The sequence below is a fragment of the Saxophila tyrrhenica genome (assembly GCF_035928015.1).
Source record: "Saxophila tyrrhenica strain CCFEE 5935 chromosome Unknown scaffold_1, whole genome shotgun sequence".
NCBI classification, from domain to species: Eukaryota; Fungi; Ascomycota; class Dothideomycetes; order Mycosphaerellales; family Extremaceae; genus Saxophila; species Saxophila tyrrhenica.
This window is the reverse complement of record NW_027041733.1, coordinates 77,359-92,565: the sequence shown is the minus strand read 5'-3', so window position 1 is coordinate 92,565 and position 15,207 is coordinate 77,359. Positions and strand designations below refer to the sequence as shown.

The following is a 15,207-nucleotide window of genomic DNA, read 5'->3' as shown; positions in this document are numbered from 1 at the left end:
ATCCCTCATCCCCTTGCATCACCGCTTGATGTCCGGATTCGCAACATCCTCCCTCTTTGGCTCCGCCGACGGTGTCGAAGCTCCAGACGACATCGACGCCGCCCTCCCTCCCTCCGCCGCCGCCGCCCGCATAACCTCCCTCTTCTCATCCTCCAACTCAACCCTCTCCTTCTCAATCACCTTCTCCACCTGCTCCACTGCCCGCTCAATCTCCATCTCCATCTCAGGCAATTTAAACCTTTCCGCAATCAACTTTCCATTCCAGCGCTGCAGCACCATCACATCTTCTTTCCCGCCGTGCGTCTGCGCCTCCACTACTCGCGCCACTTGCTCGATTTGCGTGGATGTCGGTTTGGGGGCGCCGCGGGATGCGTCGCGGTGCGGGTGCAGCAGGCCGGCGGCGTAGAGGGAGTCGAGTTCCGGGGAGTCGGTGATGGTGACGAGGTCTTTCGAGATGAGGTGGGAGAGGAGTTTGCCGCCGTAGAGGGCGCGGTAGTGGGAGTAGGCGCGGAAGACGAGGTAGAAGAAGGGGATGTTGGGTATTCTATTACAACCATTATAATTAGCAAATCAGCACAGTAGTATCTCCATCCAGTACCCAGGTAATTCGGATGTAACTCACATAGGCACCAGCGCAAACGGCGCCGTCACCGGCATCCCCAGCACACTCCACCACAACCGCTTCCGATGCAACGCCTGCCTCTCCCCCGCCAATCCCCCCAACACCTCTTTCGCCCTCTCCACCTGCCCCTTCCCACCGTCCCCAAAAAACCTTCCAGGAAACAAACACTCCCACTTCCCCTCCCCCTCCCTCTCAGCCTCCTCTAACCGCTTCTTCGTCCCGGGCGGGAAAGACTTTAATCCCCACTCTTCATACGGTATCCGCTTGAGGAAGCGATTTCCTTGGACGGTGAGTTGTTTCTGCCAGCCTTTCTCCGCGCGCTCCCATTTCGCCCAGGTCTCGGAGGCTTTGGCGATGATGCGCTCGCTTATGGGGGGTTTGGCGGTGGAGGTGGAAGGGAGGGGAGGAGCGCGTTCGCAGTAGATGAGGGTGCGGCGGGTGGAGATGGGGAGGAGGAAGAGGCGCATGGTGGGTAGGTATGTCGGTGGGGGATGGAATGGGGGTTATTGGTCCATAGCGAGTGTGGATATGGTGGATGGTATGTGGTGGGAGCAATGCGACGCGAAGGATGGAAGTTGGTATACACTTTTCAATGCACGGACTCTCAAGCCGTGACGTCGAGTGCCAGGATTTCCTGGAGCCGCAAAAGCTTGTTGACCAATGGAAGTGGCATGTGAAAGTGCTTGTCCAACTTCGAGTCCTCACCAGCAATGCATGAGGTAAAGTTCAGAAGTCGTTCATTGATAGATACAGCGATATGCGAATACTCAAGCCCACGCTCAGAAGCCCTCCCACCATCTCTCCGATCCGAAAAGACTGAGCCACCCATGTACATCCCCCTGTACAATCCAAAACGCCGCGCTCATCCCAAGCAAGCAAAGCAACTGCCTCCCATCATATCTTCTCGTCATCCCTCAACAACCCCCTCCATCCCACCCCCAGGCCCTCCATCCACCCGCCTCAAAAACTCCCTCACTCTCCCTACCTCCCTGACCCCGAGTCCACCCCTCTCGCTTTCCACAGCAAGGACCAGAGCAGGTAAACTCTCTTCGACTCGATCTTCTTCAACACCGGTGCACAGGCTGACGACCTTGCGGTATAAGCCCTGCATAGCACTTGATCTAGCCTTCAGCTCGTCGGATTGTTGTTGTAACGAATTGGCGTGAGATGTGTAGGCGTTGAGATGCGATTGGAGGGTTCGAGATGACGGCAGCGTCGACGTGAGAATGTCGCGTTGGGAGGAAGTCGGGGTGGCGTTCGGAGTCTCGAAGGACGAGGGTAGCAGGGCGTCCTGGGTATCGTCACCGAGCCACACGGGCTCAAATCCTGTTGGAGGCGGTGGACTGCGCTGCATCTGACGACTGCGCTTCTCAGCAATACAGCGTTTCAAGTTGGCGACCTTGGCTTGGCGTTCGCTGCGCAGGTTGACTCGATCTTTGAGCGCTTGCACATGCTCGAGCTCTTGCTTCTGCAGCGTGCTAAGCTCCTGGATCTGCGAGTTGAGAACGTCGATCTGTTCAGTACGTGCGCGGAGAATATCCTTGTGCGTTGTGAGTGACGCAGTGAGCATGTTGGTGATGGCTGGAACTTGTCAGCATTACTTCAGAACTGAAGCGAAGGAGGAGAGAGGAACTCACAGCTGATGACATCCTGACTCAAGTCCTCCGTCTGACTGACATTCGAAACCATAGACACATCCCCATCCGCATTGCTCTCCTGCGTCTGCTGCGTATACGGCGCAAGCGTGCTGTTCTGTGTGCCCCGCTGGCTTGCAAACCCACCATTGTCATGCACCTGCTCGCCGACACCAAAATCCTTCGCGCTCACCCCCTTGTAATTGGGCAGCGCAGGATCAGCGTTGATCTCGAGCAACTGCTTGATGATGCTCTGATTCCCAATACGCGCCACAAGATTCAGCGCAGTATTGCCGGCCTTGTCCCGTGCGTTGACGATGTGCGACAAGAACCTGACCAAGCTGACGGCGCCTCTGCTAGAGTTCACCATGCCTGATGAGGTCGCATGCACATCCTGGCTCAAAGCCATCGCATCACCCTTCGCTTGCATGTTCGCGACAGCACTCGCAGCCACCTGTGCCGCCGATCCAGATGCGAAGCCAGGGTGGGTTCCTATCCTCACCAAGAACTCCAGCAACGCTTCGAGGTAGTATTTGCTGCTCGGCGCGCGACCCTTAATCCCGGACGAGACAGCAATGTGGTGCAGTATTGTTCGGCCTTGAAGATCCCGCACCTCGATCAACGGTCCAAGTACCTCCAGCAGCTCGGGAAAGCACGAATGCTCCCAGCAATTGTTGACGAGCACGGCACTGATCAGCGGCGATTGACCTGCAGCGTTCCCACGGTAGATGTTGGCTCCTTTTTGGATTAGCAGCTTCAGCAGAGACACCTTTGCTAGAGTAGCAGCCCAATGTAGCGCGTTGTTGGCACTTGCATCTAGCGGGATGTTGAAGTCTTCTCCAGATAGTTGAGAGAGTGCGGGATGATTGGTGTAGTCTGTCCGACCTGCTTCCGCAAAGAGATCAAGGACTAACGCCATTTTGTCTTGCTGGGCCTCCGACGATGCGTTCGGCAGTGGCTGTAATGCTACCGGCTCGCCATTGCCGCTTGCGAGTTCTTGCGGCATCGACGCGTCGAAGTAAAAGCTTTCATTCGGCTCGGTGGGTGATGAGGAGCGCATAGAAGCATCGTATGACATTCCGTGGCCGACACCGTCTCTGCTATCCGGTCTCATGCGCTTCCGTGGTGGCTCTCCATTGGGTCCATTAGGCTGTGTGCTGAAGCCTGAATCGTGCTTGACATCTACGTTGAAGCTGCCGTCAGAGATCATGCTCTGCTGGCTTCCACCTGGGTAAGCGTCCTGCTGGGACGGCCGTCTCAAACCGCTTGGCCTTGGTCCGGGTGAGTTCAATCTCGCCGCCTTATTCATCGCCGCCAGAGCTACCGAAGTCGTGGGCGAAATGTTCTGGAAAAAGGTTCCGTTCGTGACCGGGCCGCCGTTCGATCGTTGACTTTCCACAGACGGGTTGTAGAATCTCTTCCGGTTCGCAGCCATCGCCTGCTCTTTGGTCGGCGTATCCTGCTGGCCCTGACCTCCAGATCCATCGGATGAAACATCGTAGTCCAGCAAAGGCCTCAGAATGTCCTCCACACCATACTGCCGGCAAAACTCACGGCCGCGCCTGTAAGAGATCCAGGTGCCTTGATACTTGCCGTAACCACCTTGCACCTTCTCATGCTCGCCCGTCAAAATCTCCTTCTCCAGCACTTTCGTGCGCTTGCCCTTGTCCACCCCTGCTACCTTCAATATCTGCGTTGCGTTGAGCCAGCCGTCCGAGCGTCGGCGCATACATGCGATGCCATTGACCTCCATTTCGTACACCGAGACGCCCGAGTAGACCGCCTGCATTACATCGCCTACATTAGCACATGTCCATCGCATACTCATCTCGCGCGCTGCACATACCGTATAAATCTGCGTGTTCTCCTGCTCATACACCCTATTCACCGGCGCATACGGCCGTCCTCCACTCCCACCTCCATTCCCACCTCCGAAACTCCTCGAATAGCTCGCTCCCACTTGACTGACCGGCCCATTACTCGCCCCGAAACTCCCCTGCTGACTTTGGGTCGGAAAACTGTGCGAATAGCTCGGCGCATTGTGCTCAAAACTCATGTTGTAGCTGTTGCCGTATGAAGACGGCGGAGGTTGTTGCAGAGGATTATGCTGGTATGGCGGCGACGAGGCCTGTCGCGGTGGGGGCCCCATGTGAGAGTGGGAGTGCGGTGTGGGTGGGTGTTGATGCGGGGTGGGTGGTAGGGGTGCGATGGAGGCCATCGGCCGGGTTTTTGCTGTACGGAACAGTGCTATCGGAGGTTGTGCGCGTTGTCGATGTGATTAGTACATGGTGCGGTGATGGAGAATGCGAAAGTGGAACGGTCTTGAGGTGTGGTCGAAGAGCGACGCGCTTCGCGTAAATGAGGCTTGGCGGGGCCTTTGCCGGCGGGATCTCCCAGCCACCACCTTCGATGAAGTCAATGAACGTGGAAAGCGTCAGGAGGTGCACTTGTTATGCTGCGATGGCGACACATCCTCTCGCAGCCAGGCTCCCGGACGTTATATAATGCCGCGCCTTCACATGGCGTCACGATCAACGAAGCGCTCATCCAGCCAAAACCAACGCCGACGCCGAAGAAAGCCAGTGAGCTAGCCAACCGACGACCCTCCGGCCTACGCACGAAGATACTAGAAGAAGTCCAACGAGGACTCTGTTCTCGCCACCTTCTCCGCGCCATTCTTCGCGAATGCACCTACCTGCCCGACAAATGGGCGCGACAATGGACAGCTCAACGTGCTATTTCGCGCTTCCGAAGCTACGAGTTCAAGGCATGGGAGCATCGGAAGGATGAGAGCTACGGCGAAAGGCTGATGAAGAAGGAGAAGGAGGCACGGTCATCTCTTGCGCTTCTACGGCGCGCGAACGAGGGCGAGCGGAAGTGCTTGCTCAGGGTGCTGTTTATGGCTTATGGACGGGTGGGGAAGCGGAGGCATGAGTTGATCGAGCCATTGTTGAGGCAAAATACTCCGTTTATAAGCATTGAAACCGAAGCCGAGGATGGAGAGCAATTGGACCGCCAGGACGAACTGACGGCTGAATGGCAAGGCAATGGGCTTGGTGAACCACCGCACGAACAGCAAGACGAACGACAACACGACATTGCCGACAAGGGCAAGCAATCCCGCACGCTCGATCTCACGCCCCAATTCACCGCGCTCGTCATGTCACAGATGAAGAACGCACCCCCGAAACTCGTACGTCCGAACCCACGTCACATCCAGCCGGTCATCCCAGAGCGCAACACCTGGCTCCGTCCGATGCCACAGAAGCGCATCAAGAACATGAAGCAGAAACACTACGCCTACCTGCTCGACCGCATCCAGCCGCCGTTGCCATCGGAACAGTGGTTGCGTCTGCGAGGTCTTGCTCTCGGGTCGATTCATGCTGAGCCTGTTCCTGCTCGGCGAGGCAATGCACGTGCATCACCGGGGTTGGATGAAGGTAACAGCGCGCTCGAAATGGTGGTCCAGCGACCAAAGGTGCCGCTCACTGTGTTTGGTAGCAAGGACGGGCATGCTCTTATGCAACGTTTCTTGCGGAGAGTGTACACGGAAGTGTTCAGTCAGTGTCCGATGATGGAGCTGAAGGAGGGGAGTTCAGACGAGTGGGAGATCACTTGGGGTGGCGAGAAGACATTGGCGCAGTATCAAGCACGGCTTCATGGCAAAGGTCACACGACAGATGCTTGACAGTGCTGAAATGGGAAAAAGAATGAATTTGTCGAGTCGGAGAAGGAGTGGTCGAGAATGAAGTCTGGCTCGGATTGCGCCATCGCGCCAGCCCACTTGGCTCCTGTCGATCTCTGACCTGACAGCGCCAACGCGCCTCGTTCCTGCGCACTGTGGGGCTCCACTCGGCCCTCTCAACCACCAACAATCCAATTCATCTCGCTCTTGTCATCTTACACTCCTCCACCTCCTACACACCCAAACAACACTACACAGCACTGTTTGACCTAGACAGCTTTTCCATCTAGTCAACACAGCAAACACTCCACCACCTACAGCTACCATGGCTTCGTTACCCGATCCGGAGCAACCCACTATCACCGCGGCCTCGAGAGAAGGTAGAACTCACCACACCTAACACATAACCATTGTACTGACGAGTTTTGTAGACGTCCCCGAAATCTACGCCATGATCAAAGAACTCGCCACCTACGAAAACGCCCTCGACAAAGTCGAAGCCACCGAAGTCTCCCTCCGCCGCACCCTCTCCTTCGAAGGCTCCCACGGCCACACCAACCCGGGCTACGCCAAAGCCCTACTCCTCCGCCTCCCCGTCAAGCCCCCCAACTCCGCCGACACCCCCGAAGCGGTCGCGGGATTCGCCCTCTACTTCACCAACTTCAGCACCTGGCGTAGCAAGCCGGGCATCTACCTCGAAGACTTGTTCGTGCGGAGCCAGTACCGCAAGCGGGGGTACGGGCGCATGCTGATCCAGGCGCTGGCGAGGGAGGTGTTGATGATGGACGGTGGACGGCTGGAGTGGAGTTGTCTGCGGAGCAATACGCCGAGTTTGGAGTTCTATCGCAGTCTGGGCGCGAAGGAGATGGAGGATTGGGTGCAGTTGCGCGTGGATGGGAGTCGGTTGGAGAAGTTGGCGTTGGGGAAGACGGAGGCGATACAGACTGGGAGGAGGGATGAGAGGACGGGACAGGTGTTGCAGTTTAACAGGACGGGCGAGGGTAATGACGATATGCCGCGGATCCTGGGGTCGTAGGAATGTCATACCTGTGGAGGGGAGAAGAGAACGGAAGAAAAAGCACTGTTATCTGATGGCCAGGGACATACAGCAGGGTTAGATGGCTGAGGATAGCAGCTGTGAGTATCGTATGCAACAGAACCTGGCAGCGTCCGATCTTGTGGGCAACACAACCCTGCTCCTCTTCCCATTCCATGCACATTTCACGCTCACTGCGCAACAAACCCCCCATCCACCGGCAGCGCCACCTACCACCCCTCATCAGCACCAGAACCTCACCCCAACAAAAAGGACAAAAGTGCGAAAATCCACTCACCCCGTTAACCCACCTCGCATCCTCACTCGCCAAAAACACACACGCCCGCGCCAGATCCTCCGGCTCCCCCAAGCGCTCCCCAAACGGATGTCGCTTCCTTAACTCCTCCGTCAACCCGGCGTCCTTCCAGATCCCCTCCGTCATCGCGCTAGCAGTGTATCCGGGGCAGATGCAGTTGACGTGTATCCGCTTCGGTCCGCACGCCAGCGCCGCTGCGCGCGTCAGGTTCACCACTGCGCCCTTTGAAGCGCAGTAGGCGGGGGAGTAAGCGGCGGCGACGAGGCCGAGCACGGAGGCTGTGTTGATTATCCAGCCCTGATCTCCCGAGGCGTGGGGTGGTTGGGAGAGCATGGCAGCGGAGGCGTATTTGCACCCGTGAAAGACGCCGGTGCTGTTTACCGCGTTGGTCTGCTCCCAGGCCGGAAGGGTGGTTTCCCAGATCGGTTTGGGGTCGTCGCCTTCGAGTGCGATGCCGGCGTTGTTGACCATGATGTCTAGTCGTCCGCCCCATTCCACGGCCTTCGCCACCAGAGCCTCCACCTGCTCAGCGGACGTGGTATCGCAGGCTACAAAGATCGCGCTGCCGCCGGAGGAGGTAATCGTGTCGTGTGTAGTGCCGGCTTGCTCGGCAGAGGAGGAGGTGTAGCGCGATTGCTCGCGCAGGTCGGCACAGACTACGCGGGCACCTTCCGAAGCGTAGGCGAGGGCGATGGCACGGCCGAGACCGCTGGAGGCGCCGGTTATGCAGGCGATTTTGTCTTGGAGGCGGCCTGGCATTGTGTTATATGTTGGTTGGTCTGGGTTGGGTAGAAGGGTTGGGAGGAGGTGTGCTGGAAGGCGAATGCTGCTGCCGTGAAACGGACAATGTCTTGCGGAGGTGAGAGAAGGGCACCAGGTTGTTTCAATCCAGCGCAAGGGAAGGCAGATGGTATGAGAAGATGTAGGACAAGATGGAAGCTGATAGCAGATTGATCCAATGAAGACCTACGCAGCGAAACCTCACCTTCTTATATTCACGAGCTCACGGTCTGCATAAGGATGCCGAAGACCGTACAACAACATCATTCGAGCAGCCCGAGGTTGACACCGTAAGGTACGAGCGGTGTTGCTTTTTGGTCGCAAGATGGAGCGGGGGCCGTGGGAGTGGAGAGCTCTGCCTCCTTCGAGCGAGCTTGGCTGCAGCTGTTTTGGCGCTTGTCGACATCGACTCTGATATCTCGTGTTATGAGGATGGACGCTTGCCGTCAAGTACAATTTCCAGCTTACGAATCGCAGTGGTCTTGGTTATGAGGATCGAGGCCTTGCCGTCAAGTATACACGCTTGCCGTCACGAACAAGAGAGCTTATCAAACTTTTCCCTTCAAGCTCGACTCGATGCGCGTGAAACAATATTATCGAGTTGGAGATGGGGTTTGACGAATGTGCTGTATTATCAATCGGCTGCCAAAAGTCGATTGATGGTCAGTCAGAACGCGATCGATGTCGACGAACGATGATCATCTCGAGGTCGACGATCAGCCTGTTCCCACTCATGCAACCAAATCTTCCTCTCGAACGCTCCCCAGGGGCTTCCAAGCGCTCCCAGCTGCACCCTATTTCCCAGCCCGGTACTGATCGTACACCGCAAACATCCTCGCCCCCTGCTTCGCCGTAAACGAGTCCAAGCACTCATCATAGCTATAATCCATGAAATTCGAAATGCTGTCCGCGCCCGGCTGGCCAGGGCAGCTGTCCTTGGTGGCGGGACAGCCTTGTGTGGCGGAGGACTGGGCGGGCGTGTCGGAGATGTAGTCGCCGCTGCCGGTGCAGGAGTTGCCTTGGAAGACGTGGAAGAGGCCGAGCCACTAGGATATAAAATTAGTCAAAGGGGCGAGGGAGGATGGGAGGGAAGGGGGGCATACGTGGCCCGTCTCGTGGACAGTAGTGTAGCCTAGATCGTAGTCTGGATACTCGCCCACTCCAGTCATCGATCCAGCGAGATTGACACAGCCATCCAGTATTTTGTCTTGAGCACTCGGGTCTTGCTCTGGGAAGTAGCAGAAGCCCAGCAGGCCGCCACCGAGATCGGACAGGAAGTAGAGGTTCAGGGTGTCGTAGCTTCCTTGCCGCAGCTCCGTCTTCATCTCCAGCTCTGCTGCTGTGCTCTGGCCGGCGGAGGCCCAGTCGTCGTTGACGGTGAAGGAAGTGTCGAGGAGATTGAAGCTGAAGCCGGATGGGGCGTAGGCGGAGTTCATGGTTGCGATCTGAACATTTCCATTAGTACCCAGAGCAACTGCGGCTGTAGTGTGGCTGGTAATACCTGCTTGTCCACATCCGCCTGCGTGTATGCTCCCTGCTTCTGCCGAGTGGTGACAATATGTGCATAGGTGTCCACGCTCCTTGAGCTCTGCTTGAGCAGGGAGAACTGAACACCCGTCTGGTTGAGGGGAGTAACCAGATATGAGGGAGGCGCCGGGCTTCCGCAGCGGGTGACTTCTTGAGCGGAGGCATAGACTGCAGCAGCAGCAGCCAGTACGAAAGAAGAGAACTTCATAGTGAATGTTGGTAATGAGCGACTGGTCCAAAAGAGTGGTGGACTGTACTAGATGTGATTGGAAATGCTGGACAATTGAAGAGCTTGGAGGGAGGAATTGAGAGATTGACGAAGGTACTTCTTATACCTGCCTCTGATTGCGTTATCACACGGAGCTCTGTCGATGTCCGCAGCTAGTGACGAGGCATAACTTGCCGTACATTTAGCCAAGTGCCTTCGTCGGCTTGGAGAGTTCAGACAAGCATGAACTGCCAGCCCATTGCGATAGCGTCGCTGCGTCCCGTGGTATGCTCTAGACAGGAACAAGAAGGTGGCGGTACTTGGCTTGTCGCAAAGAGGCATATATCCACAGCATTTGAAGTCCAGCGGTGGCCTGCCGCTCGAGATTACCTTCCATCTAGTCCATTCGGTGAAGGCCGAGTGCAGATAGGGCCGCGGCAGGGGCTTGAAGACAAGCATTGGGTGCTTTTGCTTGGATTTAGAGGCGAGAGGCTCACAGTGAAGACACTTTGATGCTAGGGAGAATAGGCGTGGGGTTGTTTCTGAAGGCCAAGGCGACGACCCTTCACCGAGAGTCGGGATTGGTTGTGTGGTTGAACGGATGATTTCGAGACTGCGCCGAAGGCAGAATGCGTCTTGGGCTTCCAGTTGCTTTCGGCTCTCCTTGACGGTGCATGGCCGAGGCAAGATGGAGAGCTCCACGGTGCCAGACTTGAAGATGTTGCGATAGCACAGAAAGCGTGAGATCTTTCCTTTCAAACAGTCAAAGTGAAGGATGCCGCCCTGAAGTCAATCTTCTCTCCCGATCGCCGGGACAAGTCTAACCAGCTCATCGGCCACGCTTGCTGCACCACCTCAACCACGGTTTTGGGTGGCTCTTCTTTCACGAGATGCAATGTCCCGAATCGTCTCTCCTCCGTGTCCTTATCCGCCGTAGCGATGCAACCATGGGCCCTCGTCACGCCGGCCTCGCGTGGCATCGGCATGGAGCTTGCGAGGCGATTGCTGCAGACGACCAATGTGCCGGTCGTTGCTACCGCGAGGAAGGATCTTGATCAGACGAGGGAGAATGTGCTGAAAGGGTTGGACGGCGTGCGAGAAGATAGGCTGGGTGTAGTTAAGGTCGACGTGCTGGGTAGGTCTGCTCTCGACGATACATCTGGCCAGGGCAGGGGCTAATGGTTGCAGACGAGCAGTCGATCTCGGACGCGGCAGAGCAGGTCTCTAAGTGGTATCCGAGAAAAGAGGCATATCTCCACCTCTCCCTCTGCGTGCCCGGCATCCTCTTCCCAGAAAAAGCACCTTCCCAGATCAACTACGACGATGCCCTGCGCACCTTTCAGACCAACACGCTGGGACCGATGATGCTGATCAAGCACTTCTCTTCCCTCCTTCCTCGCAAATCCGCAACGCTGTCAGGAGAGAAAGGCCTGCCAGCACAAGCGGTATGGATGAACATGAGCGCCCGCGTAGGCTCAATCAGCGACAACGGACTTGGAGGGTGGTACTCCTATCGAGCATCAAAAGCTGCCGTCAACCAAGTCACAAAGACATTCGACAACTACTTGCGAATGAGCTCGGGAGAGAAGGCGATGAGTATATCCATGCACCCGGGCACCGTCAAGACGGGCTTGAGTAAAGAGTTCTGGGGCAACGTCAAGGAAGAGAAGTTGTTCAGCACGGAATATGCTGCTGATAAGCTGATGGAGGTCATCAATAGTCGGGGTATAGATGATAGAGGGAAGTTCTGGGATTGGAAGGGCGAGGAAGTGCCGCCTTGATGGCATGCTGTTACATGTGCGAAGAGAAGCTATTACTGTGTGTGCAAGATGCGATGCACTACTTCTTGTTCAACTCCTCCGCCCTCTTCTTCAGCTCCTCCTTGCTCGCCGGCTCGCCCAGGTTGTCCGCCATCACCGGGCCAGGGTTCGCCTTGTGGTCCTGCATCGAGGCGACGTTCTTGTCGTGGAGGGGATGGTCGGAGGCGTTGGAGTCCCTGGACTCCTTTGCGACCTTGTCTGTGAGGTCTACCGGATGGTCAGTCATCTTGGACTCTGTAATGTAGAAGAGAAATACGGGTATAGGGTACATACTCGAGTCGGCCTCGTCTTCTTTTGGTAGGACGGGCATGTTGTTCGAAACCGACGTGGCTTTGAACCGCTTAAGTGTCTTTTGTCTTTGACCGTGGTCGGTTAAAGTCTTCCAAGGTCCGATGGATTGAAGGAAGGATAGAGAACTCGCAGGCATCCAAATAACGCAACCTCCCACCCACCATCGATCTGGCCCGCAAGGTGGGGAGTCGCGTGGCCGATGACGTGCAGCACAAGGAAAGAGCTCTACACAAGCCAACAACACCTTTGGTTCGCGAGACTTCGTCATCTTTCATCTCCGGGTTTGTAGCTACCATGTCGCCTACGTCTCCTCTGCGTACAGACTGCAGATACATCAGCCTCCAGCGCATCGTCCATCAAACGATTCATCCTTCCTAATGCGGTATACGTTGCGCTATTCGTTAGCACCGCCTGTGGCCCCGTCTCTACAGGGCGGAGCTTGGTTTCAGCACTATTGATCCTTGCGGATACCGGCACGATACGTATGGCCGTCAACAAGTAAGTCGTGTATATAATGTAATGAACATCCTCTCCAATCTTCTGTATACATCACTGCCAGCAATCCGTAACCTCTTCGATTCTTCCATCAAACCTGCCAGTACGGATAACACGACTGAAACATGTCACCTCCCGGACAATCTTCCAGCAACGGACTGGCGAGCAACAACCCCTTCGCCCAGCAGTCGAATGGTCATCCTGAACAACAACTCGCCAAGGAACAGCAGCAATCCCTTGACAGCGAGAAGCAAGTTCTCAGCAGCGAAGGCTGCACCGGACCCGGCAATGCCCCTATGGTCGTCCCTGAAGTTCAATCGCTCAATTCTCCCATCCCGGTGGACGAGCCAGAACGAGAAGCCGGCAAAGAAGTGACGAGCAGCTGGCAGATCCTTTCAAAGGAGGAGAGCTCACCAATCTCAATGGCCTATCACGAGTCGCGACCACAGCAGTCTTCAGGTTTCGTCAACGATGTCAAAGGCCCGCCACCCTCATATGAAAGCCTGAACGGCCAGAGCAGAAGTGGAAGCGATGGCCTCGCCACTCCCAGCCCTCTTGAGCCCGACGATGCGACTTCGAAGCTTCCGCCCAAGCAAGAAGACCGAACCACTGTTGGTCAACTCCTCTCATGGATACCGCCGGCACCACGGATACCGCCATCCCAGATGCCACCTCTAGTCCAGCCAATTGTGATACCACAACTGGACGTCCCACCCCAAGGCGAGAGCGTCCCCTTCACGCGCTGCTACAGCGAAGCCCTCGCCTCCCACGACGTCTCAATGCGCAACTTCCTCTCCTTCCTCGACGGTCTCGCACTCGCACAGGCACCCAACTCCGCTCTTCAAGGCCTCAAACTCTTCGGCGTCGGCGTCAACTCCATCCCCCTCCCCATCATCCCGCTCGCCGGACGGGGCATCTCCGCCCTCGCCACCTCCGGCTCCGGCCACTCAAGCAGCCGCGCGCGCCTCTACCTCGAGCGCGCAAAGAAAGAGTTCTTCGCTCCCCGCGGCCTCAACATGACGATAGTCAAAGACGGCGATCTCAGCGCCCGTCTGCAAATCCCCACCCACGTATCCCGTCTTGCTCCTTTGACCAAGAACTCGTTGACGGAAACTTGCTGTCAACGAAGAACGAACGGACTAGCGCCGTACGTCGCACCCTTGCGCTTCAACGTCCCCGAACCGGATAAGCAGCTCCAAGGCGTGCATAAGATGGCGCGTAAACATCTCGAGAGCAAATTCAAAGCGCAGGCGAAACACATCTCTCGACTGCGAGAGCGGCAATGGGAGGACATCAGCTCCCTTGGTCCGGAGATGCGGGGGTGGGAGGAGCAGTATGCGTTCAAAATGGGGCAGTTGAGGAGGGTACAGGATGATCTTCTCGAGGACCAGGGGAAGTTTACTGGGGACAAACCGAGGGGGGAGCTGAGGGAGAGGATTCAAGCGTTGGAAGAGTTGCAGAGGCAGGTGCAGTTGATGGAGAGTCAGCGGTATACGGCCGTGATGAATGCGGTGGGGAGTCGAGGGAAGGGGGTGGAGGCGGAGATGGAGGAGGTGGGGTTGAGTCGGAAGTTGAAGTGGATTGTTATTGAGAGCCTTTAGCTATTAACTCTTGAGGCAGTATGAAATGACATTATATCAAGTGCACTCTTAGCCAACGAGCAAAGCGGAGCCAAGAAACAAATGTGAAGTCAAGTGTCCTTCAGAAGCCCATACATCTCGAGCTAAATCTGCTTGTCGCACGTGATAATGCAGATCAATCACGTGCACGGCTCCAACTTCCACCGTACTTCGATCCACCTCTAAACGAATGTCCGTCAACTCCAACCGCAACTACTCCCCCCTCTCATCTCCTCCTCAACCCCTCTCACATCCAACACATCGTTTACTTCTGCAAGACGAGGTCAGCCAAAACCGCACTAAAAATCCACCAAGGTTGCCACCAAGGTCCTTTCGACGTACGCAGTCGCACTTCCCGTCATCGCATCCATGTCCGCAAGCGCAAGGACCCATGTTGATGGTGGTGATTGGATGGTGTTGGGGGTTGGTGTGAAAGGTTGCTTGTCTGTATCTCTTGTTCTCTGGAGTTCGTTGCTGGCTGGAGAGAGGAGAACAGGAAGGAGGAAAACGAGCCGGCTTAAGTAGACGAGCCTGCCCACCACACCCTCCCACTCAGCGTCGGCTCACGCGCTCTGTGCGATGCGCTGGTCAATCCCACTGCTGCTGTGTAACATTAGGCGCGAGCCCGCGGTGCCCGCGAATGGTAGCTCGAGGTGCATGCTTGGCCCGATGGTATTGGCGGGACGTGGAGGTGCAGAGGTGCTTTTGACGCAGCGAGGGAGCTCTGCGGACCGGGCTAGAAGGCTTTGGGTGGAGCTATGGATGCGTGGGCTCGGCTGACATTGGTTCTTGAGGAGGCATCCCACTTGCTTCGGAGCGTCGTCCTGGGTCTAGGGCGGCGATGGGATGCGTGTACTGCTTTGCTTTTGCTTCGAGTGGGCCCGGTGGTGCTCGAGCATGTGGGATAGATTGAGGTAAGTGTACAGCTCTGAGCAAACCTGCAGGAGACGTCCTTTCTAGCTGTCGATTGAAGCAGTTCGAACAGACCATCGGGCAAGCTCGTGGACACCTTGCTGGTATGCGAGACTGCTAGGTGGTTGCGAACTCAGGAGTTACGTCCGTTGCTGTCTATGAAGGTACTGCATAATGGCAGCCATTGATGCGCTGGAGCTAAGCTCGTGGAGGAAGGGCATGTGGAGCGAGTCCCACGCCGTTGAACGAGCTGTTCGGCCCG

At 56.5% G+C, this 15,207-nt stretch overlaps 9 protein-coding genes across 9 annotated transcripts; 4 read left to right on the top strand and 5 right to left on the bottom strand.

The window, feature by feature from the left end:
- Positions 1–18: 18 nt before the first annotated feature.
- LTR77_000047 (uncharacterized protein) lies at positions 19–1,089 on the bottom strand (the record flags this gene model as incomplete). The annotated part of the gene is made up of 2 exons (XM_064797315.1): positions 19–544; positions 623–1,089. The coding sequence occupies 2 exons, from the start codon at positions 1,087–1,089 to the stop codon at positions 19–21; spliced, it is 993 nt and encodes a 330-aa protein (XP_064663549.1).
- A 440-nt stretch (positions 1,090–1,529) lies between these two features.
- Positions 1,530–4,405, bottom strand: SWI6 (transcriptional regulator swi6; the record flags this gene model as incomplete). Its single annotated transcript, XM_064797314.1, has 3 exons — positions 1,530–2,203; positions 2,260–4,039; positions 4,103–4,405. 3 exons carry the CDS (start codon positions 4,403–4,405, stop codon positions 1,530–1,532), a joined length of 2,757 nt encoding a protein of 918 aa, XP_064663548.1.
- A 303-nt stretch (positions 4,406–4,708) lies between these two features.
- LTR77_000045 (uncharacterized protein) lies at positions 4,709–5,944 on the top strand (the record flags this gene model as incomplete). The annotated part of the gene is made up of 1 exon (XM_064797313.1): positions 4,709–5,944. One exon carries the CDS (start codon positions 4,709–4,711, stop codon positions 5,942–5,944), a length of 1,236 nt encoding a protein of 411 aa, XP_064663547.1.
- Positions 5,945–6,266: 322 nt separating this feature from the next.
- Positions 6,267–6,977, top strand: ats1 (FR47-like protein; the record flags this gene model as incomplete). The annotated part of the gene is made up of 2 exons (XM_064797312.1): positions 6,267–6,321; positions 6,373–6,977. The coding sequence occupies 2 exons, from the start codon at positions 6,267–6,269 to the stop codon at positions 6,975–6,977; spliced, it is 660 nt and encodes a 219-aa protein (XP_064663546.1).
- A 191-nt stretch (positions 6,978–7,168) lies between these two features.
- Positions 7,169–8,052, bottom strand: LTR77_000043 (uncharacterized protein; the record flags this gene model as incomplete). The annotated part of the gene is made up of 2 exons (XM_064797311.1): positions 7,169–7,207; positions 7,276–8,052. The coding sequence occupies 2 exons, from the start codon at positions 8,050–8,052 to the stop codon at positions 7,169–7,171; spliced, it is 816 nt and encodes a 271-aa protein (XP_064663545.1).
- Positions 8,053–8,867: 815 nt separating this feature from the next.
- LTR77_000042 (uncharacterized protein) lies at positions 8,868–9,808 on the bottom strand (the record flags this gene model as incomplete). The annotated part of the gene is made up of 3 exons (XM_064797310.1): positions 8,868–9,119; positions 9,177–9,518; positions 9,575–9,808. 3 exons carry the CDS (start codon positions 9,806–9,808, stop codon positions 8,868–8,870), a joined length of 828 nt encoding a protein of 275 aa, XP_064663544.1.
- A 939-nt stretch (positions 9,809–10,747) lies between these two features.
- On the top strand, positions 10,748–11,589 carry LTR77_000041 (uncharacterized protein; the record flags this gene model as incomplete). Its single annotated transcript, XM_064797309.1, has 2 exons — positions 10,748–10,943; positions 10,976–11,589. The coding sequence occupies 2 exons, from the start codon at positions 10,748–10,750 to the stop codon at positions 11,587–11,589; spliced, it is 810 nt and encodes a 269-aa protein (XP_064663543.1).
- A 58-nt stretch (positions 11,590–11,647) lies between these two features.
- Positions 11,648–11,938, bottom strand: LTR77_000040 (uncharacterized protein; the record flags this gene model as incomplete). Its single annotated transcript, XM_064797308.1, has 2 exons — positions 11,648–11,835; positions 11,902–11,938. 2 exons carry the CDS (start codon positions 11,936–11,938, stop codon positions 11,648–11,650), a joined length of 225 nt encoding a protein of 74 aa, XP_064663542.1.
- Positions 11,939–12,403: 465 nt separating this feature from the next.
- On the top strand, positions 12,404–14,015 carry LTR77_000039 (uncharacterized protein; the record flags this gene model as incomplete). Its single annotated transcript, XM_064797307.1, has 2 exons — positions 12,404–12,417; positions 12,566–14,015. The coding sequence occupies 2 exons, from the start codon at positions 12,404–12,406 to the stop codon at positions 14,013–14,015; spliced, it is 1,464 nt and encodes a 487-aa protein (XP_064663541.1).
- Positions 14,016–15,207: the final 1,192 nt, after the last annotated feature.